We start from the raw sequence: 24,819 nt of genomic DNA on the forward strand, positions 1-24,819 counted from the left end.
TGTAATTTTATTACAATTTCTGTTAGCCAAAACATTAACATTAATTTAAAAATTTTGCTTGATATTATACTTTTTACAGATTACATTTTTTCTGAAAAGCCATTAAGCGGTTTATAATAATATAATTCATATAATATAAACACAAATATGCTGTGTTAATACACAGCAGGTTGCCATTGTGACAACTTACCCCACATAGTGTCACAACAAGCACTAGTCTGTAAGGTTTGCGTCTTAACTTTCAACAATAATCTCACGCTAACAAATAGTCATGGAGTAAAAAGTGTGTCAACTAGCCCCGGTCACCTCTATAAAGGAAAACATATTTGAACCTTTCAACCAAATTACAAGGCATAACTAGAAAAACAAAGTCTCATTTGATGATTTTTTTTTTCTGCTTGGCAGAATTTAAGATGAGAAATTACATTTTCAATTAATATTCTCTCTGAACATAAAATATTCCTCTGATACATATTTTACTCTTGGTACATTTATGTTAAACTTATGCAGATTTATGGAATAAATGTATCTAGGAACATTAGCGTTAAATTAAACAGCATCACCCACAGTTAATTTTCACAGAAATTATGTGTTGACAGATTTGCCATATTCTGTCATTTAAGTGCTTAGAAATACTTGCATTAAGGCTGAAGCCCAATATAAATTTTCAAGATTCACGTTCAGCTGCAACTGGCGTTTTAATTACGAGCTCATTTGTTAGCTAGTGGCGATCTCATCTATATAAATCTGCTCAATAAAAACAAAGGCGTGTTTATGAGTTGAAATGGTGTTTCAGACATTCTGAGAGAACTTTTGAAGCAGCTGATACTTTTCACAGGTTTGTCATCTGATAGCTATTTTGATAAGTCTAAAAAAAGCTTATTTGTGACTGCAATGATATGCATTACACACAGAAAGCAGCTTCCTAAAAGGCAGAGAAAAGACAGTAAAAGGTGGGAGAGGGCCTGTGGTTAGTATCTCCTTTCCTTTTTTAAAACAAGCACCATAATTCTGAAGCACAAATGAAAATAACCTGAATTAGTCATCCCTCTTACCTTTCTTTGAAACAGTACCAGATAAAAGAAAGAAAAAAAAAAAAAAGTATGTTGGGGTAAAGAACCCAAAGCACCATAACCCTCCCCCTTAAAGTGACAATTTATGATTATTAAAACAAAAAACAAATAAGCAATTACATGGGATATTTATTAGAGTGGTTAAATCCACTTTAATTTCGGAAATAACTGTTATTAATCCCCATGGAGGGGGAGTTATCATCACTTTCCAGAGAAACCCCATATTTGGACACGAGGGCAAACACCAACAGGTTTTTGTACTGGAACGTCGTCATCCTGATTGTCAAGTGTTTTCCCGTTCGCTGAGACAAAGAAATTCCCAATGCTACAACATTTTCCAGCCGTGTGCTGCTGAAACGTTTGCACAGTTATTGGCTGAGTAGAACACTTTGAGGTTATATACGTTCAAATAAACGGCTGTTGTCTGATTGCTTTTAGAGAGGCCTGCAGAAGAGCCCAACTGATTTTCTAGTCTGCTAATGCTGAAATATAATGGCACAATCTTCACGAGTAGGCTTCAGTTTCCAGGCGGCCCTCGATGCCTCCCTGCAGAGATGCACAGTTGTGTAGCGGCAGGAACATAAATAAGCTGCCGCCAGTAATTAAAAGTGCAATACGTAATTGCTGAAGCCAGCAGGCCGGTTATGGTATGCAACTATACAGTCCTGTGCAACTTCTACGGTGACAACCAGGGTCCAGAATTAACGTTAGGCCAATTTTATGGAAACAAATACTTAATTCTGGTCATAAAACGGTATTTTGTTTTACTTAAAACATTCTTACCTCAATTATAATTAAATTATTTAGTAGTTTTCCCCCATATTAGTGACAAACAGCGCCATCATCCCAGAAAAACTTTAGAATTTTTCAAGACCACAAGTCGCAACAGATACCGTTGACTGAAATCGCTTACATGTTCAGTTATGAGTTACGACTAGGGCTGCACAATTTATCGCACGATACGAAAAATAACATTGAACACGATTATCGCATAAACACAATTCTTAGTGTGATTATTTTTTATGCGCAGCTTGTCAATGATGTATGACTCCAAATGCTAATCCATCTGAAAGCGTTGCGAGTTTGAGTCGCTTATAATCTACATTTGAAAAAGCGACACGCGCAAAACATCTTTCCAGACATGAGAAGCATTTATTAACGTCTTGTCCAACAAAAGACAACATTTAATAACATGTTTTTACTCCATACTCACTTCATAACGACAGTTGAGCGTCCTTCTGTGAGATGATGTGGCTTCTTACACAGAATAAGGCAGTCGTGTGTTTATTAGTCATGTTTAATCAATCAAAGCGTTTCAATCTTCTGTTTATTCAGCTACAGTGATATGACGCATGTTATCTTCTTCTGCGGCAGGGCATATTTAGTGTTTCTGTGTGAGAGCGCCCTCTGGCTTTCAGATGAAGCAGCATTTAATACTGATCACAGAGCCGTACAGCTCTGACAAGCTGCGCATAAAATAATCGCAGCCTTTGCCAAATCGCATGCGGTTTAATCGTGATAAATCGTGCAGCCCTAGTTACGACCAATCGTCCAACAACTGATTTTTTACTTTATTTATTTATTTATTTATTTTTGCTTTTAGTTTAGATATTTTAGCGGTGATGCTACAGTTAGCATTCTACACCTTGGCTCGTAAGACATTTTGCATGATGAAACCTTTTCCAGAAAAGTTGCGTCTTTAAATTCATCTTGTTTAAAGACCATCACCACAGCAATATACATATTCAGAAAGATTTGCACCGTGTATCGCACTGTTTGTTTGTTTTTTGAGCATTTTAACCATTTTTAAGATGACATATGAAGGTAAAATAACTTTTTTAAAGTTATTTAAACGTAAAAACTTTTAAAACATTTTTAAAACCACGTCTTAAGACCCCTTGTGTTCTATACAATTCCAATGCGCTTCATCTAGAGCTGTTTTTGAATTTCGCATTTTATGCAAACGGCCAAAACAGCGTGTTTAAAATCTACCTAATTATACAGGACTGATTAATAAACTAGTCAATTTTGGAAAAATGTGGTTTTACACATAAACTATGTTGCATTTCTTAACAACTACCCAGTAACTTTGTTTTATTAACTTGAAAAAGCCGCTGGTATGCATTTGGTGGTAGGCGAGTGTTAATTTTGGACCCTGGTGACAAGTGTACAAGTTCAAACGCAACTTCAGCAATGCTGGACTGCACATACATAAAGAAATAAGTTAAGAAGTGAGAGAGAATATGCTTCCCAACACACTTTCCCTGGAGAGGCTGAGGCAGTGAACATTTAGTATGATACTGACCTCTTAAATCCTGCAAAGAAGACTTCCTGAAAGAAGGAAAAACTGAGAGACGAAATTCACTATCCAAGTGTGATATGGCAGGGTGATATGTCGCATGAAGTTTTTAGTGAACGTGTTTCATCAACAGTTTAAACGCAGCGCCTCCCCGACCTGCTGCGTGTATGAGAACGATATTAACGAAAAGACTACTGAGGCGTCACATGTAGAAGGGAGGTGGAAGGAAGGAACGTTGGGTTAACAGTCTTTATAACCTCCGCATTCACTTTGGTCATCCACGACCTGGCCATATTCCTCAATCACAGTTCAACTGTCTGGCTTTATTTTCGTAACCCCACATTTCTCCTTCGGCTTCCCTCCGTGCTCCACGTCGAAGGGAAGATTCTCACTCGTCATCCAGCACCTCTGTCTTGATGTCACTGGTGGCTCCGCCCTGCCTCGCTAGTGCCAGGATGCTGTGATTGACAGCGGCCATCTCCACTGCCAAAGCTATAGGGTCCTGGTGTTCGTTTGGGCCGGCGTTGTCGTCCTATAAGGGAGTAGAGAACCAGAGATTGGTCTGAAGCCCTCTGCTTTTGCCCCGAAAACCTGTTTGAATGACTCTGTATCATTAAAAGAAAAAGGAGCATGAAATTGTTCATACAAACCACAATATATCGGCCGATATTAGAGGATAATAATTTAATAACACTGTTAAAGGGGTCATGAACTGCATTGTTTAATTTTTTTATAATGGTTCCTGTGGTGCACATTTTTACATAAAAATTATCATAATTTAGAAAAAAGGGCATTTTTCCTACCCTGATTTGAACACTGTTTTAAGGGACGTGTCTGCTGTGAGACTTCAGTTTAAACGCCCACTGCTGTGATTGGCTGACATCTTTGCATATGAAATAGCTAAGTATTACATGTTTAACTCTCGGTTAACTAATCGTGTAAGATGTTAATTATATTTAGATCTATGGCATTATATTTAGATCGTGGGATGAAAGGTTGCAGTGATGAGCATGTAGCTGATCACAGACATGTTGTTGAGCGCACGAATTTAGGGATCTCATCATTGCAACTCGATTTTTGCACACTAACGGATGCTTTCATAACTAACAGTGTAAACACGCTGTAAATAAGAGATTTGTTGATTATTATGGGAACCTTGGCAAGAATGCAGAATTCAGTCACTGATAAACTCGCTCTGTTTGATTGACAGCTCCAGCGACTGGAAAGGGAGCGTTCTTTGATCGCTTTCTATTTATAATTTAATCGCCGTTTAAATAACAGATTATTTTCATCCTACTAAGAGAAACAATGTGAAGTTGACTTAAGTCATCACTGGTTTGATTTACTGACACACAGACAAAGAACATCTGACTGTACATGAATCATTATAAATCAGAAATCACTGGTCACAGATCAGACATTAGAATAAACACGATTACTTACATGTTGTCGCATTACTGTCAAGTCCTTAGCATAAACGTATTTTTGCAAAGCCTGCTCCAAAATTGTGACTGATTTACCAAAGAATCCACAGTGAAATGTACCCCATAAAAAATAAATAATGTGATCCTGTGCTCTTCTCTCTTCCTCATCTCACTAACGCCAGTGGGCGGGGCCAAAGTTGCAATGGTGAAATAGGTGTTTATTTTCTTCTGCAGAGGCCATCTATCTATTACGTCATAAATAGGCACATTCCAGGACGAGTCATTCGCTGGGCTTGGTAACATTAAAGCTACAATATGTAAATTTTTCGCCACTAAAGATCACTTAATCAAAACAAAGGCGTAGCTTGATGATGTCTTTATTTCGCGGAATCATGGGATGTGTTGTTTTCACATCTACAGCCAGTGGAAAAGAATAATTTTTTTTGTCGATGAATGTATTCATTCAAACAGTCTAATAAAACACATAATATATTAAAGCGTCTTTGGCGTTTCCATGGTTTCTACAAAATGAAACCGGAAACCGAGGGCAACGCGGGTATGATGTCATTGATAAGCGACACACGGACACGCCCCGAGTCCTGGTTAAAATTGCTTATTTCTGGATTTAAACATTCTTGGACACAAGTAAACAAAATATATAACATTGTTCTAGTGGTTTTTGGATATTTTAATCTAAACATTTTACATATTGTGTCTTTAAAAGCTGTTTTTGGACTTACAAGGAAGTTTCCAGTTCCGAAACTTACAGGATATTCTTATAGTATAATGACTTCTTCAAAAAGCTCAAGGAAAATTGGTTTTCTCAGTTCATAACCCCTTTAAATGTTATCTTTAGCAAATCTCAAAATTATTAAACATTTTTTATACTGTACATTATAATGCTGTGATTCCGTAATTTCTTTAAAGCTTTTAAAATGTTTAGTTTTAGTTTTTAGTAATTATTAGCCTTAACATGACAATAATCTTTAGGTAATTTTGTCCATTTTTCTTCAATTTTGGCCATTTTTCTTGGCCATTAAATTAAAAAGATTTTAAGATAAAAAATTACCGTTTTATCTTTTTTTTTTAAATATAGGCAGTCCAAGCAAAATCATGATTTATATATATATAAAAAAGGTAACACTTTATTTTACAGTGCCATAGTTATGTTACATGTACTTATTATAGTAATAACAGTAAATTATGCATAATTATCCAACCCTAAACCTAACTGTAACTATAGTAAGTACATGTAGTTAATTCATAGTACTCAGTACTTATTTGAGTAATTACATTGTAACTATGGCACTGTAAAATAAAGTGTAACCAAAAAAAATAAATAATCCCTTACCATTCCCAAAACTTGGTCAGCAGCTACTGGCTCACCGTAGTCATTTCCATCAATCTCATCGCTGTTGGAATGACCTCCCGGGCTTTGGACATCAATCCCATGACTCTCCAGGATTGCTGCTTCTTAGAAAAAAACAGACCTTGCCATAACATATCTGAGCCCATTAGGATGTACCTAACATGATGGAAGTTTTCTGAAAGGCATTTTTCTGTAAATTCAATATTTCTGATGAATGCATATTTTGAATGAGACAGCTGCAGCACAGTGATAACAATGCAATGGAAATAATTACATTGTCCATATTCAAAATGCATTGTTGCGTGTAATTCGAGCTTGGTCTGTCCCCAGAGGGCTTCAACATTACCTATGTTGGCTCTTCTCTTAATTTCCTTCCGTCTGTTGGCAAACCAGTTGTAAACTTTCAGAGACGTGACCCTCTCAAGATCTGAAAGCTTCTTCCCTTAATCAAATCACAGCAGAGCTCATCAATAATGTCTGGGGCCACGATAACAGGCATTTACACATGCATTCATCTTCTTTATGGGGGCTGTGTTTATCCTACCTGGTTTTTGAATAACTGCATTGCAGGCGTTGGCAATTTCCTCACGTTTAGCTTCGTCGGGGTACTGGTTGTCATTGAAATAACTTGAGCAATAACATAAGACAGCAAAAGCAGATAACATGAAATTATCACACAATTCACACATTTGATAGCTTTATTTAAAGTATTAATTATTAATAAAATGTTAACTAATTGAAATAAAACAATGGCATGTAGCCTTAGAGTATCTGTCAATTGAGAAAACTTTTCAAGTAATTAATGAAATAAAGTCAATAACAAAAAATGAATTAAAAGATAAATTAACACTAAATAATGCTAATGAATAGAACTTTTTATTTGTTAATGTTAATTTTGACATTTACTAATTCATTAACAAAGTGTGCTTTATAATTATTTTTCATTTTTAGTTCATGTTAACTTGTGTAGTTCACTAATGTTAACCAATGGAACCTTATTGTAAAAATAAAACCTACAAAAATGTACTTTCATTGGATGACCCACAGTAACCTGTCCTGGCCATTCACACAATTTACCACATCCTCTCACCTTTCCATCACCGCCAGACACTCTTTCCTCCAGGTGAAGCGGCTTCCACGCCGCAGACGAAAGCTGCCCTGGGTGCTGCTAATGGGAGGGGGTGTTTGACGCCACTCCACAATGTCCTCCAGGGCCATCGGGGTGGGCCGCATCGCTAGTGTTGCACCTGGGACACAAACATGACATGTCATCTCAGATGAAGTGTCATAAGGAAAACAGTCTGTGTGCTTCTGAGGACAGACTTTCTGGTAGCCTGTTCACTGTGTCCGGAAGCAAATGATAATGAGAAACTGGTGTTCTGGGGTTTGGGTCATGATCTTCTAATCTATTCACTGAAAGTCTGATATCTTCCCTCAGATCTGCCTGGATGAAACTGACAGAGCACAAGATCACAATAATTATTCATGTTATGGCTGTTAAACAATACATAGCTGATATTACATATCTTGTGTATATAAATTCAAAATAAAACTAAATATATAATATTATATAATAATTCTAAAAACAATCAAATAAATAATTTTGAATGCTTCAAGTGAATTTAGGCATCACAACATTATAACGTAAGTATGGAAAATAGATATTCATTTCGACTGCAAAAGATTACATTTAACAGTGTTAAATTATTAGCGTTTTGAATGATTATTTTTAGGGGACCATTAGGTGATGACTATAGAGGCTTGTTTTCGCTATGAAAATTTTGACTTGACATTTTTCCTCAGAACTGCATGATATAAACTCGCAATTCTGACTTTTTTTTCCTCAGAACTGCATGATAAACTCGCAATTCTGACTTTTTTTCCCCTCAGAACTGCATGATAAACTCGCAATTCTGACATTTTTTTCCTCAGAACTGCATGATAAAGTTGCAATTCTGACTTTTTTTCCCTCAGAACTGCATGATAAACTCGCAATTCTGACTTTTTTTTCCTCAGAACTGCATGATAAACTCGCAATTCTGACTTTTTTTCCTCAGAACTGCATGATAAACTCGCAATTCTGACTTTTTTTCCTCAGAACTGCATGATATAAACTCGCAAATCTTTTTTCCCTCAGAACTGCATGATAAACTCGCAATTCTGACTTTTTTTCCCCTCAGAACTGCATGATAAACTCGCAATTCTTTTTTCCCTCAGAACTGCATGATAAACTCGCAATTCTGACTTTTTTCCTCAGAACTGCATGATAAACTCGCAATTCTGACTTTTTTTCCTCAGAACTGCATGATATAAACTCGCAATTCTTTTTTTCCTCAGAACTGCATGATAAACTCGCAATTCTGACTTTTTTTTCCTCAGAACTGCATGATAAACTCGCAATTCTGACTTTTTTTTCCTCAGAACTGCATGATAAACTCGCAATTCTGAAATTTTTTTCCTCAGAACTGCATGATAAAGTTGCAATTCTGACATTTTTTTCCTCAGAACTGCATGATATAAACTCGCAATTCTTTTTTTCCTCAGAACTGCATGATAAAGTTGCAATTCTGACTTTTTTTCCTCAGAACTGCATGATAAAGTTGCAATTCTGACTTTTTTTTCCCTCAGAACTGCATGATAAACTCGCAATTCTGACATTTTTTTCCTCAGAACTGCATGATAAAGTTGCAATTCTGACTTCTTTTTCCCTCAGAACTGCATGATAATGTTGCAATTCTGACTTTTTTTTCCCTCAGAACTGCCTGATAAACTCGCAATTCTGACATTTTTTTCCTCAGAACTGCATGATAAAGTTGCCATTCTGAGTTTTTTTCCTCAGAACTGCATGATAATGTTGCCATTCTGACTTTTTTTTCCTCAGAACTGCATGATAAACTCGCAATTCTGACATTTTTTCCTCAGAACTGCATGATAAACTCGCAATTCTGACATTTTTTTCCTCAGAACTGCATGATAAACTCGCAATTCTGACATTTTTTTCCTCAGAACTGCATGATAAACTCGCAATTCTGACATTTTTTTTCCTCAGAACTGCATGATAAACTCGCAATTCTGACTTTTTTTCCTCAGAACTGCATGATAAACTCACAATTCTGACTTTTTTTCCCTCAGAACTGCATGATAAACTCGCAATTATGACTTTTTTTTCCTCAGAACTGCATGATAAACTCGCAATTCTGACTTTTTTTCCCCTCAGAACTGCATGATAAACTCGCAATTCTGACTTTTTTTTCCTCAGAACTGCATGATAAACTCGCAATTCTGACTTTTTTTCCTCAGAACTGCATGATATAAACTCGCAATTCTTTTTTCCCTCAGAACTGCATGATAAACTCGCAATTCTGACTTTTTTTCCCCTCAGAACTGCATGATATAAACTCGCAATTCTTTTTTCCCTCAGAACTGCATGATAAACTCGCAATTCTGACTTTTTTTTCCTCAGAACTGCATGATAAACTCGCAATTCTGACTTTTTTTTCCTCATAACTGCATGATAAACTTGCAATTCTGACTTTTTTTCCTCAGAACTGCATGATATAAACTCGCAATTCTTTTTTCCCTCAGAACTGCATGATAAACTCGCAATTCTGAAATTTTTTTCCTCAGAACTGCATGATAAAGTTGCAATTCTGACATTTTTTTCCTCAGAACTGCATGATATAAACTCACAATTCTTTTTTTCCTCAGAACTGCATGATAAAGTTGCAATTCTGACTTTTTTTTCCTCAGAACTGCATGATAAAGTTGCAATTCTGACTTTTTTTCCCCTCAGAACTGCATGATAAACTCGCAATTCTGACATTTTTTTCCTCAGAACTGCATGATAAAGTTGCAATTCTGACTTCTTTTTCCCTCAGAACTGCATGATAAACTCGCAATTCTGACATTTTTTTCCTCAGAACTGCATGATAAAGTTGCAATTCTGACTTCTTTTTCCCTCAGAACTGCATGATAATGTTGCAATTCTGACTTTTTTTTCCCTCAGAACTGCCTGATAAACTCGCAATTCTGACATTTTTTTCCTCAGAACTGCATGATAAAGTTGCCATTCTGAGTTTTTTTCCTCAGAACTGCATGATAATGTTGCCATTCTGACTTTTTTTTCCTCAGAACTGCATGATAAACTCGCAATTCTGACATTTTTTCCTCAGAACTGCATGATAAACTCGCAATTCTGACATTTTTTCCTCAGAACTGCATGATAAACTCGCAATTCTGACATTTTTTTCCTCAGAACTGCATGATAAACTCGCAATTCTGACTTTTTTTCCTCAGAACTGCATGATAAACTCGCAATTCTGACTTTTTCCTCAGAACTGCATGATAAACTCGCAATTCTGACTTTTTTTTCCCCTCAGAACTGCATGATAAACTCGCAATTCTGACTTTTTTTCCTCAGAACTGCATGATAAACTCGCAATTCTGACTTTTTTTCCCCTCAGAACTGCATGATAAACTCGCAATTCTGACTTTTTTTTCCTCAGAACTGCATGATAAACTCGCAATTCTGACTTTTTTTCCTCAGAACTGCATGATAAACTCGCAATTCTGACTTTTTTTCCTCAGAACTGCATGATAAACTTGCAATTCTGACTTTTTTTTCCTCAGAACTGCATGATAAACTCACAATTCTGACTTTTTTCCCCTCAGAACTGCATGATAAAGTTGCAATTCTGACATTTTTTCCTCAGAACTGCATGATTAACTCGCGATTTGACTTTTTTTTTCTCAGAACTGCATGATAAACTCACAATTCTGACTTTTTTCCCCTCAGAACTGCATGATAAAGTTGCAATTCTGACATTTTTTCCTCAGAACTGCATGATTAACTCGCGATTTGACTTTTTTTTCCTCAGAACTGCATGATATTAAACTCGCAATTCTGACTTTTTGTTGAAGTTGAAGTCAGAATTGTAAGATATTCAGGAGATATAATTGTGAGATATATATTCTTCATATAATGCAATTTTGACTTTATAACTCACAATTGTTGCTTTTTATACTCCCAATTGCAAGAAAAAAATTGTCTGAATTGTGAGAAAAAGTCGCAATTATCTTTTATTTATTTTTTTCCGTGGCAGAAACAAGCTTCTATATGACAGAGGTAATGTAAATAGGGGAAATTAACATGCACACAATCAATAAATTAAATTAAATTAAACATATCCAAAAATAGGATACATTGTTATCAACCAATAATATCTTTTGATTTTAGGGGTATGCTTAGAGTTAAAGTTAAAATGACTGATAGAAATGTTAGAACGATATTGTACGTCCTGCAATAATAAATGACATTGGTGTTGGGTATTACCAGGTGTAGTTTTCTCTAGTTGGTACCAGCGGTAGAAGGCTCTTTTCTTCTGCTCGCTGAGATCTGAGCCCTGCTGGAGCAGCCAATGAGAGATCCGGCTCTGACTGATACCTGCAGAGAAAGACACACAGCATATAAGGGCAAAATCTGACTTGCATATGTCTCTCTAAGGCCGGCCTTGACAAATCCCTCAACCTTAATAAAAGGCAGCCATACAGCTGATATTTCTTTCATAACAAAATATCATGGTGTGCTTTAACTGCTCTCTTTTTCATTATACAAAATAAAAAGGAAAAGTCACCTTATATATCACAATATATTTGTTTTTCAATTTGGAAAACAAAAAGCCAAAGCACACTAACCTGTAACTTGGGCAACTACTGCCTGTGATATTCGCCGATTCCCCAAGAATGCTTTAATCTCTTCTTTAATTATAGCACTGTCCATTCTACAACAGAGAGAGAGAGAGAGAGAGAGAGAGAGAGACACTGAGACTAAAAAATGACATCAAATGGAAAACAGCTATACTATTTTTGGTAACATTTTTTTATATAACCATTTATTACAACAAAATGTCCCTAATGCATATCTTTAAAATCACCATGAACTTCAAATAGAAAATACCTTATTTATATGGAATATTTTAGTATTTATTATAGTAATATTTATTCATAATAACTTCTACCACCTGCAGAGACATCTCTTCTCTGATGATGCATTTACTGACATGAGGAGTCATGCAGAGGACAACCTGTCACTCACATGACATCACAGCAATAGCAAACCACAAAGATAGACATAATTAAAGTGTTAGTTCACCCAAAAATGAAAATAATGTCATTTATTGCTCACCCTCATGTCGTCCCACACCCATAAGACCTTTGTTCATCTTTGGAACACAAATTAAGATATTTTTGATAAAAATCCGATGGCTCAGTGAGGCCTGCATAGCCAGCAATGACATTTCCTTTTTCAGAATGCCCAGAAAGCTATTAAAGACATATTTAAAACAGTTCATGTGACTACAGTGGTTCATCTTTAATATTATAAAGCGACGAGAATACTTTTTGTGCGCCAAAAAAACAAAATAATGACTTTATTCAACAATATCTAATGATGGGCAATTTCAAAACACTTCTTCATGAAGCTTCGAAGCTTTACAAATTATTTGTTTCGAATCAGTGGTTCAGAGCACCAAAATCACATGAATTCAGTAAATGAGGCTTTGTTACATCGTAAGTGTTATGAAATTTCAATAGTTCATGTGATTCGAAACAAAAGATTCGTAAAGCTTCGAAGCTTCATGAAGCAGTGTTTTGAAATCACCCATCACTAGATATTGTTGAATAAAGTCACTATTTTGTTTTTTTGGCGCACAAAAAGTATTCTCATCACTTTATAATATTAAAGTTGAACCACTGTAGTCACATGAACTGTTTTAAATATCTTTTTAGTAGCTTTCTGGGCATTGAAAAAGAGAGTGTTATTGCTGCAGGTGCAGGCCTCACTGAGCCATCGGATTTTATCAAAAATATCTTAACTTGTGTTCAAAAGATGAACAAAGGTCTTATGGGTGTGGAACGACATGAGGGTGAGTAATAAATGACATAATTTTCATTTTTGGGTGAACTAACCCTTTAAGTCCCACCCAACATTTTTTTCTTGTTTCTTGTTCGAGAAGCCGTTTTACTCATATATATATATATATATATATATATATATATATATATATATATATATATATATATATATAAGACTATTGTTACTATTGTAACTTCGGTTTCATGCCTACTTTAACTATATGTTGTCATATGAACAACGAGTCAGTACTAATAAAACTAATCTAAGTCTCACGAACCACAAATATACAGTTTATTTCAGTTCAGATACGACCAAAGTTAATGAGTGAGTCAGATTCAGTATTAATGACTGAGTCATTTTAGCCTGAGTTCATTTGTGATTCATGTAAAAGAACTGTTCATAAGAGTCAATTGTTGAAACATTGAGTTTCAACATTTCTTCTTTTTCAAGTTCAACACATTCACATGAGAATACAATGAGTGTTTTTTGTAAACAAAACTGAACCAGCACTCGATTCCCTACCATGATTTCACTTTCCCCCTTATGAGTTTATCACCCATCTGAAGAGTTTTCCACTGACCTCATGAGCTCCTCAACTTTGTCATCGATGTCCACTTCCTCATCGGGGTTCTCGATCGCAAAGGCCCTCGAGGAAGCATTGCTAACAGCGAAGCGGGGCGGGGAGAGCTTCCCGTTGGGCATAGAGGCGAGGCCTTCCCGTCCGTTTTGGACCATAGGTGCTACTACTGGCATGGGTGTGGGGACCATTGGGGGCGGGGAGGTGTCATAGCTGTTGCTAGGAGATGGTGAGAGGCCGTTGCCACGGTAACCGGTCTGCGTGGCCGTAGAGGTCGTCGAAGAAGAGGCTGCGAGGTTGTTAGTGGAGGTAGTGCAGGAGTTGGAAGAGGTGGTGGCGTTGCTGCTGTTGCCGTGGTTGACGCCGGCCGCCCCGTTTCCGCCATGGGCGTGCCGGTGGCCGAACTTCTCCACGTGCTCGCGGTCCAGCCGGTCGAGGGTGTCCAGGGCGTGCAAGATCTCTTGCTTTGTCATGCCGCTTCGACGTAGCCGCTGCAGCAAGTCGATCTGCTCAATGGTAAAACGAGGCTCATCTGTATAATGGGACATTCTGCCAAGAAAAAGAGAGGGCTGCTGTATTAGATAATTGATGTTGGAGGAAATCCTCAAACCCGTGCTGATAAAACACGACACATGGCTGCATAATGTATAAACGTCATAATAACATAGCCTAGACTAAAAAAAAACAATGCTTTAGTTTAAGAAATGCAGCGGAGGAGGTGTAGCAGGGGCCGCATGCGCTTGAGCTCTAACTAAAGTGTTATTTATCCAAGAAAATGTCAAAGTCACCACACCTTTATCGACCAATCATTGCAACAGAAGTGCGGAGCCTGTCTGAGGTCAAGGCAAAGACACTGCATGCATTACCACAGAATTTTTAATAGACTTTAAACAGCAGAAAGCTGGGACACGTGAGGAGGGGGAAGGAGGTTAACTTTAGGGAAAACTGCCAAGAAAAATTCCATCTGAGGCGGCCAACCTACTTTCAGTCAAGAAGCTGAGAATGAATCTCCGTACAGGCATTTGTCTGAGAATAGTCCTCCCAATGCCAGGCATTTGACTGTTGCCCACACACACATGCTTTGCTGAATTGTTATCACGTAACACATTGTATTTCAATTCATTTGCTCAATGCCTGAGTTTTGAAAGGAAGCTACAACTTATGACGCAGCAAATGCAAAACTCGTGCCAATGCAATATGCATTCCATATGGCAGAGCGCAATCAAGTAAAGGAGAAAATGGCAGGCTCCTTTTAACAAAATGAAGATTTCAACTTCCCTGCGACATGTTCTTTAAGAATAAATTCTGCTGATAAGCGAGTACGACTGTCTCCTGGTGTCTGCGCTGCATAAAATGAATAAAAAAAGATTTCTGCTCACCCAAGCACCCTTAAAAAGCTTCAAAAGGTTTAATTATCCAGAGACATCAGATACAGCAAATCAGCAAAAACAACAATAAACCCAACCAGGAGTGTTGTTGAGGATTCATTCGGTATCAGATCAGTCTGTAATTTTTATGTATCTCCTAAAGAACAATACATTAATCCTGTAACAAACAAGCATTTAGTGGAAGCCAAACAATGTCAAACACAGTCATAAAACAACTATTGTCCCATCAATGTGTGCACCACAGGCTGACAAAATCTTTCTTATATGAGAATAAAAAACATCCCAAATCTAAAAATGTCACCTTAGACATCAAATCTGGTTTTGAAATAATCATCACCAAGCTAGCCGATAAACCACAGTGACACAAGAATTCAGAATAGCCCATATGGAGACGAGTTCAACCACAGGCACGCACAACCGCTTCTTCTGAGATTAAACTGTCACTTGATGACAAACCAACTCGGTTAACTGGCCTTCCCACATGCAGTTATGTAGGACTAGTAAGACAAATAAATGTTAAATAAATGCAGCACTACTTACAACATTCATTAAGAAGGATGCAATCTTGCTATATCAAGCATTAAAATGCAAGGCTACTGGTGTGCATGCAATTTTAATAACGTTTTAATGCACAGAGGAGTTTTAGAGTTTAGGTTGCTCATTGTTTCTTTTTTTATTTGCATAGTCTTATCATAGTCATAGTCTTATCGGACATATGCATGGAAGCATAAAAGCATCTATAGATTATAGTTATTAAAACTATAGCAGTTTTCGGAAACTCATCTGTTTTGCAGCAGCTCAAGATCAAAGTTGATTTTGTCCATATGCCCTGGTTCCCTTCATCAGCACGGCATCCAAAATAGCCCAAATCTCACTTTACTTCTATTCTCCACAATTTTAAACACTTCTTACAGCCCATTTGTTTCATTTGTAACTTGCGGCGATCTTTAAAGTATCAGTTTCCCTCTATAGACAGCTGGTAATTATTAGACGTTCATGCCCACTGATCAATGCAAATAAAGCCCTTCCAGAGAACTATCGTCTGTAGTACCTGATGCCCACTGTGGTTTTAAAATTAAAATTATATTTATAAACATTCTGTAGATGCTTATCATTAAGCACAAATTAAGATATTTATGATGAAATCAGAGAGCTTTTTATCTTCCATTGAAAGCAACGAAACTAGTAAAGACATTGTTAAAAGTAGTAAAGACAGTGGTTTAACCTTAATGCTATAAAGCAACGAGAATACTTTTTGTGCGCAAAAACAAAACAAAGACTTTATTCAATTTCCTCTCTACCCTGTCAGTCTCCTACGCAGTTTACGTTGAAGACCCATTGCAGAGCTTCCAGGTTCTACATCAGAACGCCGGCTCTGTATTGGCCGGCTCCTGCGTCAGCATCACACGCATGCGTCATGCTGCTCACGTGAACAAGAGTCTGCGTTTGGACGAAAACACGGAAGCGCTGCACTGCGTAGGAGACTGACAGGGTAGAGAAGAAATTTAATAAAGTTGTTATTTTTGTTTTGTTTTTGTGCACAAAAAGTATTCTCGTCACTTCATATCATTAAGGTTGAACCACTGTAGTCACGTTGACTATTTTAACGATGTCTTTACTACTTTTCTGGACCTTGAATGTGGTGATTTCATTGCTTTCTATGGGAGATTAAAAAAAAAACCTCTCAGATTTAATCAAAAATATCTTAATTTGTGTTCTGAAGATGAACGAAGGTCTTGCAGGTTTGGAACGGCATGAGGGTAAGTAATAAATGACAGAAATTTAATTTTTGGGTGAACTATCCCTTTAACGTGACACAAATAAGATGAATATTTAAGTCACACAAAACTTCTGTTTGAAAAAAAAAAAGGTGTTTGAGATGCCATTTAAAGTTTTTAGGTTCAGCTGCATATTGATAACATTTTTTATTTTTAAATTAAGATATTAATAAACCTTAACTACTATGTACTTACATTTAAATGAATCATTCGATAGGCCTATTGATAAAATGCACTTATATTTCTGTAATTACATTTATTATTACACTGTTGATGTTGATTCATCCCTTACACCTTAACCCACCCTTAAACCTACCCATACCACCAAGCCTGTCCCTAACCTTACCCATGTCCCACCTCAATAGCAGCAAAAGTGTTTTGCAATACAGTATGAACACAATAAGTACATTGAACTTATTTTTTGATGTAAGTACATAGTAGTTAAGGCCACCTATTATAAAGTGGGACCAAAAGTAATATAATCCATAAACGTGTTTTTGTCAAGTGGGCTTATAAAGAATTCTTATAATGTAACCCCTATTCCCTGCTCCTACTTAGCCTACTAAGCCAATTAAACCTCATATAATCCTCATTTAAAGCATTAACTGCTCAAACACATTCTTTTATTTTATATATATATATATTTTTTTTTATATATCATTTTACTTTACCCCACATTATTTTCATTGTGGGGACAAACTGGGCACTGAGAAAATGAATTGATACGGCATAAAAAAGGGAAGTCTCACAAGCTTGCTGCACTGGGAAAAATATGGAGTTGATAGAAAGAAACTAGTGCAGAAAGACGCTCAGCCAGTGAAAATGCAAGCTGTCCTAAGGTAAGATATAAGAACAGGTTGGATGGACCACGGTAAGACTAGAGGAACATCCAGACTGACTTTGGTTGTTGTTAGATGGATGCTGAAAAGTGTCAAATACTAAAACCGTAATCCACATTTTAGCTTGATCAGCAGTTATTGCAGTTTGTTAGGTTGGTAAATCAAAAATTATTCGAAATTGATGTAATGTATTTACTCATTTTAATGTAATGTTAAGACTTTACAATAAAAAACAAATCATGATGAGGATCCACATGTATTATACTTTCACTCTGGATTAACAGTGTTTGCAAGTAAATTTAAGCTATTTAATTTTGAGACAAAAATAAAAATTGGTGCTTTACTATGGATTAATTGTACATTGCAAGCACTATAAGACTATTAAACCACTCACATACAGTAACTATAAGAAAACATGGACAATTTAGTGTGTTAAGAGTGACATTTTCCTTAAATAAAAATAATTGCAATTAAAAAATAAATAAAAAAATCACTGCATGAACTATCGAATCAAAATTTACTATACGTCACCTTAACCCATAAATATATATATATATATATATATATATATATATATATATATATATATACACCCTATACCAAAATGATATAAGATGCTGACAGCACTTTCTTAAAACACAAAACATAATAATAATAATATAGAAATACACAATACATAGTCATACTAATATATGAAATGAGATAAGCATCAACACAACACACCAATGTCAACACAGTGTCAGTTGTTGCACAGTTGCAAGCATTTCTTTTCTAAACCCCTATCCCACCACAGAATGAGAGCAGATGTGACTTCGCATGCGATGCGAACCAGCAGTCGAACCGCGCTCGTTTCCAGCCCGGGTGTCATTTGCTCGTCAATGCATGTTTCATGTCTCCAGACATATTTAACAAATGACGCCTTTCTTATAATTTGGCATCTCAGACTTACCTGATTCTGATTGTGCGCGTGCGGGGCCTCCGTGCACCACAGCATTTATTCAACTCAACTGACAGTGTTTCCGTCCCTTTTAATCCCCGTCGCCAGACATGTACCAGCAAAATAGGACGATGTCCGACTCTCCCGCTACCTTTCCCTAATTTGATTTCATTTCAAGGCAAAAACTGATTCGCCTTTGTCTGACTGACAGAAGCCATATTGATATTAACAGAAGCGCTGCGGTGGTTTCATGGGAGTTGTAGTTCATCTCGGCGGGCGGGAAAGTGACACTCAATGGGAGTTCGCCGAGCGCCGGACTACAAATCCAGTGGAATATGGTACAGTTTCATCCTCGCTCATTTTTCACCAACTGCTGCAGGAACAAAAATGTTATTTCTGACTTTTTATTCGCTTAAGACATGACGACAGGATGTGGGATTTTCTGCTTATATTTTTCAAATTTATTTTCTGAAATATGATTTTATTAAAAGCTATTCATGCTGATGTATGCATATTTTTCCAAAAATATTTATAATCTGGAGTCTATATATTTATTATTTGTTCCACGTAATAATTTATTTATTTATTTATTTAAGAAAGACTCACTTTAATTCCATCAGCTATTCAATCATTTTGTGGAAAAACTGTCGGGGGAAAAAACAAAAACAAAAAACTCAAAGATAAAAACGTTTGATTGTACTTGATAAAATCAAATTTCTGTTAACACCTGCATAAGGGATCTTCAGGGTTTTTTTTAACATCCTGGCGCCCTCTAGTGGACATTTATCGCAATTGCCATGAGTTGACCTAGCATAGAAATACCTCTTACAAGAGTATCCACCAAAATAGCAATAATAATTATAGGCTAATTATTATTACTATTAATAATAATAATAATTTATAGTAATAATAAAAATGACAACTGTAGTTATATGGTGTTATGGTTGAAAATATAAGCTATCGTAACCTCGTGTGAGAAATACACACCAAAGGGTTTTGTCCATATATATATATATATATATATATATATATATATATATATATATATATATATACAGTCCAAAAGTTTGGAACCACTAAGATTTTTAATGTTTTTAAAAGAAGTTTCGTCTGCTCACCAAGGCTACATTTATTTAATTAAAAATACAGTAAAAAACAGTAATATTGTGAAATATTATTACAATTTAAAATAACTGTGTACTATTTAAATATATTTGACAAAGTAATTTATTCCTGTGATGCAAAGCTGAATTTTCAGCATCGTTACTCCAGTCTTCAGTGTCACATGATCCTTCAGAAATCATTCTAATATGCTGATTTGCTGCTCAATAAACATTTATGATTATTTTCAATGTTGAAAACAGTTGTGTACTTTTTTTTTCAGGATTCCTTGATGAATAGAAAGTTCAAAAGAACAGCATTTATCTGAAATACAAAGCTTCTGTAGCATTATACACTACCGTTCAAAAGTTTGGGGTCAGTAAGAATTTTTATTTTTATTTTTTGAAAAGAAATTAAAGAAATTAATACTTTTATTCAGCAAGGATGCATTAAATCAATCAAAAGTGGCAGTAAAGACATTTATAATGTTACAAAAGATTAGATTTCAGATAAACACTGTTCTTTTGAACTTTCTATTCATCAAATAATCCTGAAAAAAAATATTGTACACAAATATTTTGTACAATTGTACACATTAAATGTTTCTTGAGCAGCAGATCAGCATATTAGAATGATTTCTGAAGGATCATGTGACACTGAAGACTGGAGTAATGATGCTGAAAATTCAGCTTTGCCATCACAGGAATAAATTACTTTGTGAAATATATTCAAATAGAAAACAGTTATTTTAAATTGTAATAATATTTCACAATATTACTGTTTTTTACTGTATTTTTAATTAAATAAATGTAGCTTTGGTGAGCAGACGAAACTTCTTTTAAAAACATTAAAAATCTTAGTGGTTCCAAACTTTTGGACTGTACTGTGTGTATATATATTTGTGTGTGTGTGTGTGTGTGTGTGTGTGTTGTCACAAGAAATATCCCAGTATAAAGTACAGTTACACAAATGAGTGTTTTTATATATTGGTTGAGTTCAGTAAATTTTGTGAATTTGTCTAATGCAAAGTAAATGTACAACATCATATTTTTGTACTGTTAAACACGTGACTACTGTAAAGGAATTCAGCCAAAAGTTAATTATATAATGAAGGTATATTTTAAAAGTTAAACAAGGGTATTTTTCATAAAAATCAGGCAGATTTTGTTGGAGCAAGTCGTCACATTGTTTTTAATACAATTTTATTTTAATTTTTTAAGAAGAGAAAAAAATGTATGGTCACGGTCAGTGAGTTTGTGTTCAATGAACAGTAGGCCTATTCATTGAATAAAGCTTATATGGAGCTTTATGTAGCCTATGACACACATACACAGACATGACAGGCCTGTGTTTTAAAATCAACTCACAGACAAATAATAACTCAGGTGTTCTGGAGTCGATTATATGTGCAACAATATGGCTGTTTTGGATCATTGACTTTGCATTGATCCACTCACTAATTTTGACAGCACAGAATGCTCAAACGAACAAATACGAGATTATGCTAGAAAACATCTATTTTTCTGTTTGGAAATCCATTAAATTACTTGCTGGCTTTCACATCACCTCTGATATCCCCTGATGTGAGCTCAGGATCTGACTCTATCAACACTAGTGGGTGTGAAAGCTGGCGAGGGCCGCAGGTCTGCTGGTGACAGATAGAGGGAATGTCATGACATACTCTGACATGACAGGCCTCTGTAAGGAAAGCAGATCAGTTTAGCTCAAAGGTAATTAATAATTGTATTTATAGCAAATTTTGACAGAACTGAATCAGTTTTATGGCTGATCAAATGAAATTGTCCAGCAATCAATTGCAGAGTATAATTTAGTCATGATTTCTATAAAGAGAATATGATACAGTTTTACTTGATTTGATTAATATCAAAATTTGGGAAATTAATTATCATTCACACACAATATACCAAATATCACTTCCTATAAATATTCAGTAGTTACAAAATGGCATAAATAATAATGGCATAATAATGGAAGCGCAGTGTTGCCAAGTCTTCAGTTTTCCCGCGGCATTGGGCTACTTTTACACTGTAGCTGCGGGTTGTATTTTTCAGTCCGCGGGTTAAAGCGACACCCCCCTCCCCTGGAGCTCCATTTTTACCGCCTTCCTGGAACTCGGACAATCGCAACTTCCACTTCATGTCCGACTTTAACTGGAAACACTTCAGGATTTTCAAAGTCGTCATCTGGTTGGTTGAATCATAGACATATAATAAACATTATATTTTTTATTAAAAATAATTATTTATTATAATGTCTGTGGGTTGAATTCTACAGGATGTCCAGGAGACGTGTGTCGCGTTCTTTAAAGGGATAGTTCACCCAAAAATGAAAATTTGATGTTTATTTGCTTACCCCCAGGGCATCCAAGATGTAGGTGACTTTGTTTCTTCAGTAGAACACAAATGATGATTTTTAACTCCAACCGTTGCGGTCTGTCAGTCGTATAATGAATGGCAATGGTAACAAAATCTATGAGAGTCACAAAAAAAAAAAAAAAAAAACATGCACAGACAAATCCAAATTAAACCCTGCGGCTCGTGCCGACACATTGATGTCCTAAGACACGAAATGATTGGTTTGTGCGAGAAACCGAACAGTATTTATATCATTTTTACCTCTAATACACCACTATGTCCAACTGCACTGAGCGCGCGCACGGCATCCGCTGCGTGAGGTGTGTGTACGCGCTCTGTAGGAAGTGATCTCTCGCGCGTATTCGTCACTCATTGTTTACACAGTGCACACACATTGTAGGTACAAAATGATACTTGCGCTTATCCGGATTGTTCAAACCGACTTAAAACTAAAAGATTACGTTCTCTCGCGCGAACTCATTCAGGAGTGGTGACTTTCCACGTATTCCCAACTTCTGAGCCTCCTCGTCTGAAGTTATGGTTGATTGCTCTTCGGCTGGATATCAACACATCCATTAACGTACTAAAGTTGTTGAGGGTCTGCAGCGATCATTTTCACCCTGATACAGGAGAGGATCACTTACGACTTAAACCATCAGCTGTGCCTATGTTTTCCCACATCCAACTGAGGTATGTGAACAAGATCTTTGTATGTGTCCTTTTTATTTGTAAAGCTGCCCTTATGAAAAGTAACAAAATAAAATAAAGTTTTGATGTAATAAAACCATGTTTTTTAATGGTTTACTTCTATTTGTATAAAAACTGTTGTAGCCTACTACAGGCTCCATGTTTAAACTATGCCAGAGCGCGTACACACCTCACGCAGCGGATGCCGTGCGCGCGCTCAATGCAGTTGGACATAGTGGTGTACATTTATATTAAAAATGATATAAATACTGTTCGGTTTCTCGCACAAACCGATCATTTAGTGTCTTAGGACATCAATGTGTCGTCCCGAGCCGCAGGGTTTAATTTGGATTTGTCTGTGCATTTTTTTTTTTTTTACTCTCTTAGATTTTGTTACAATTGCCATGCCATTATACGACTGACAGACTGCAATGGATGGAGATAAAAATCATCATTTGTGTTCTACTGAAGAAACAAAGTCACCTACATCTTAGATGCCCTGTTGGTAAGCAGTGGTCACATTAGGTAATGTGACCACTGAATGTTACGATCATAGGTTGCGATAGAACACAAAGAATTACAAAGAGTAAATAAAATAAAGTAAATAAAAATTTCACATCACACACATTTACAAGATTTCCCAGCAAAACTGGCAAAGCATATTTTATTATAATTGCTCATGCATTACACCTATACATACAGTCATTCATTTCAAAATAAACAAAGCAGGTTTCAAAGTTCAAGATACAAAGTGCTGGAGAAAATGATCTGATGTCCTGCATCATACCCATTTTGGCATTGCACATATTTCATGGACAGTTCAAAACGATATTGTTCGTTTTGTTCTGTGCACTTCTCAAACGTTTCAGTTCATCTGAAATACCTGATAAGCAATTCAAGCAATCAATAGGCTGTTGAGTCATGAATTTTATACAGCTGTTTAGACAGTCTGAAGTGTCTGCAGTACAACATCAGGAAGCAGATGGCATGCGAGCTGTCTGGCTCTCATAACTGTCATACCTTATTCCTCTTGCCCATATCTACATACCTGCACAGTGAAGAGGATAGTAAGCTACTGGTGGATGAATGTAATTTGCATCACCTTATCACTTGGTTCAGCAGACCTTCAAAAGAAATGCTCCATTCAGAAGCTATCAAAGACCAAATGTCTGAGACCACAATGAAAATATATTTTATATGTATGTAACCATAGGGTCAGTACGATTTTCACTTATGCTCACCAAGGCTGCATATATTTGATTAAAAATACAGTAAAAACAGTAATATTCTGAAAGAATTTTCAGCATCATCATTTTTCAGTGTCACAAGACCCTTCAGAAATCATTCCAATATGCTGATTTGGTGCTCAAGAAACATTTCTTATTATTATCAATGATGAAAACAATTGCTTAATTTTTTTTTTTTTTTGTGGAAACTGTGATACATTTAATAAAAACATTTGCAACATAAATGTCTTTACTGTCAGTTGTGTAAGGAATAATTGAGGACGGGCCGTTGAAATCTTAGAAAATAATACACACCCAAGGTGGTAATGCGGCCAGGATGTGAAGTTACACTTCGGGTGTGCATTATTTTTTAAGAATTCAGTGGCCTGGACTCAATTATTCCGCTTATACTACGGTTACCACACCTCACTGTTCCGTTGTTGTATTTCAAGACATTTGTCAGGTTTTTGTCCTTAAAACACTCTTGTGTGTGGGACTAAATTTCTTATGCATCGCATCCCAAGCCTCCGTTGCTAAATCAAAAAGAACATTTCAGAACTAGTAACAAAGGCTTGAGCCAGTGATAGCAGAATAATACCACTGATATATTAGGGATTTTAAAGGGTTAGATTCATTTGTGCTTCGAATCTTCCTGAAGCAGTGTTTTGAAATCGGCCATTACTAAATAAGTCGTTATTTTGTTTTGTTTTTTGGCGCACCAAAAATATTCTCGTCGCTTTATAATATTAATATTGAACCACTGTACTCACATGAACCGATTTAAATATGTTTTTAGTACCTGTATGGATCTTGAGAGAGGAAATGTCATTGCT

General features: G+C 36.1%; 1 protein-coding gene across 5 annotated transcripts; it reads right to left on the minus strand.

Annotated features, from left to right (window-relative positions):
• Positions 1–2,290: 2,290 nt before the first annotated feature.
• Positions 2,291–19,032, minus strand: hmbox1a (homeobox containing 1a). 5 transcript variants are annotated; one of them, XM_048190757.1, is made up of 9 exons: positions 18,610–19,032; positions 13,659–14,204; positions 11,860–11,945; positions 11,498–11,608; positions 7,256–7,412; positions 6,710–6,792; positions 6,512–6,607; positions 6,148–6,269; positions 2,291–3,963 (listed from the first exon to the last, which is right to left on the minus strand). In XM_048190757.1, exons 2-9 carry the CDS (start codon positions 14,201–14,203, stop codon positions 3,865–3,867), a joined length of 1,299 nt encoding a protein of 432 aa, XP_048046714.1. In that variant the 5' UTR covers position 14,204; positions 18,610–19,032; the 3' UTR covers positions 2,291–3,864. The 5 variants fall into 5 exon arrangements, with proteins under 5 accessions (XP_048046714.1, XP_048046715.1, XP_048046712.1 ...); XM_048190758.1 differs by having other exon boundaries at positions 6,148–6,263; positions 18,610–19,030; XM_048190755.1 differs by having other exon boundaries at positions 2,291–3,904; positions 6,148–6,266; positions 18,610–19,027.
• Between the last annotated feature and the right edge of the window lie 5,787 nt (positions 19,033–24,819).

This window comes from Megalobrama amblycephala, linkage group LG5, assembly GCF_018812025.1.
Source record: "Megalobrama amblycephala isolate DHTTF-2021 linkage group LG5, ASM1881202v1, whole genome shotgun sequence".
Classification (NCBI taxonomy): domain Eukaryota; kingdom Metazoa; phylum Chordata; class Actinopteri; order Cypriniformes; family Xenocyprididae; genus Megalobrama; species Megalobrama amblycephala.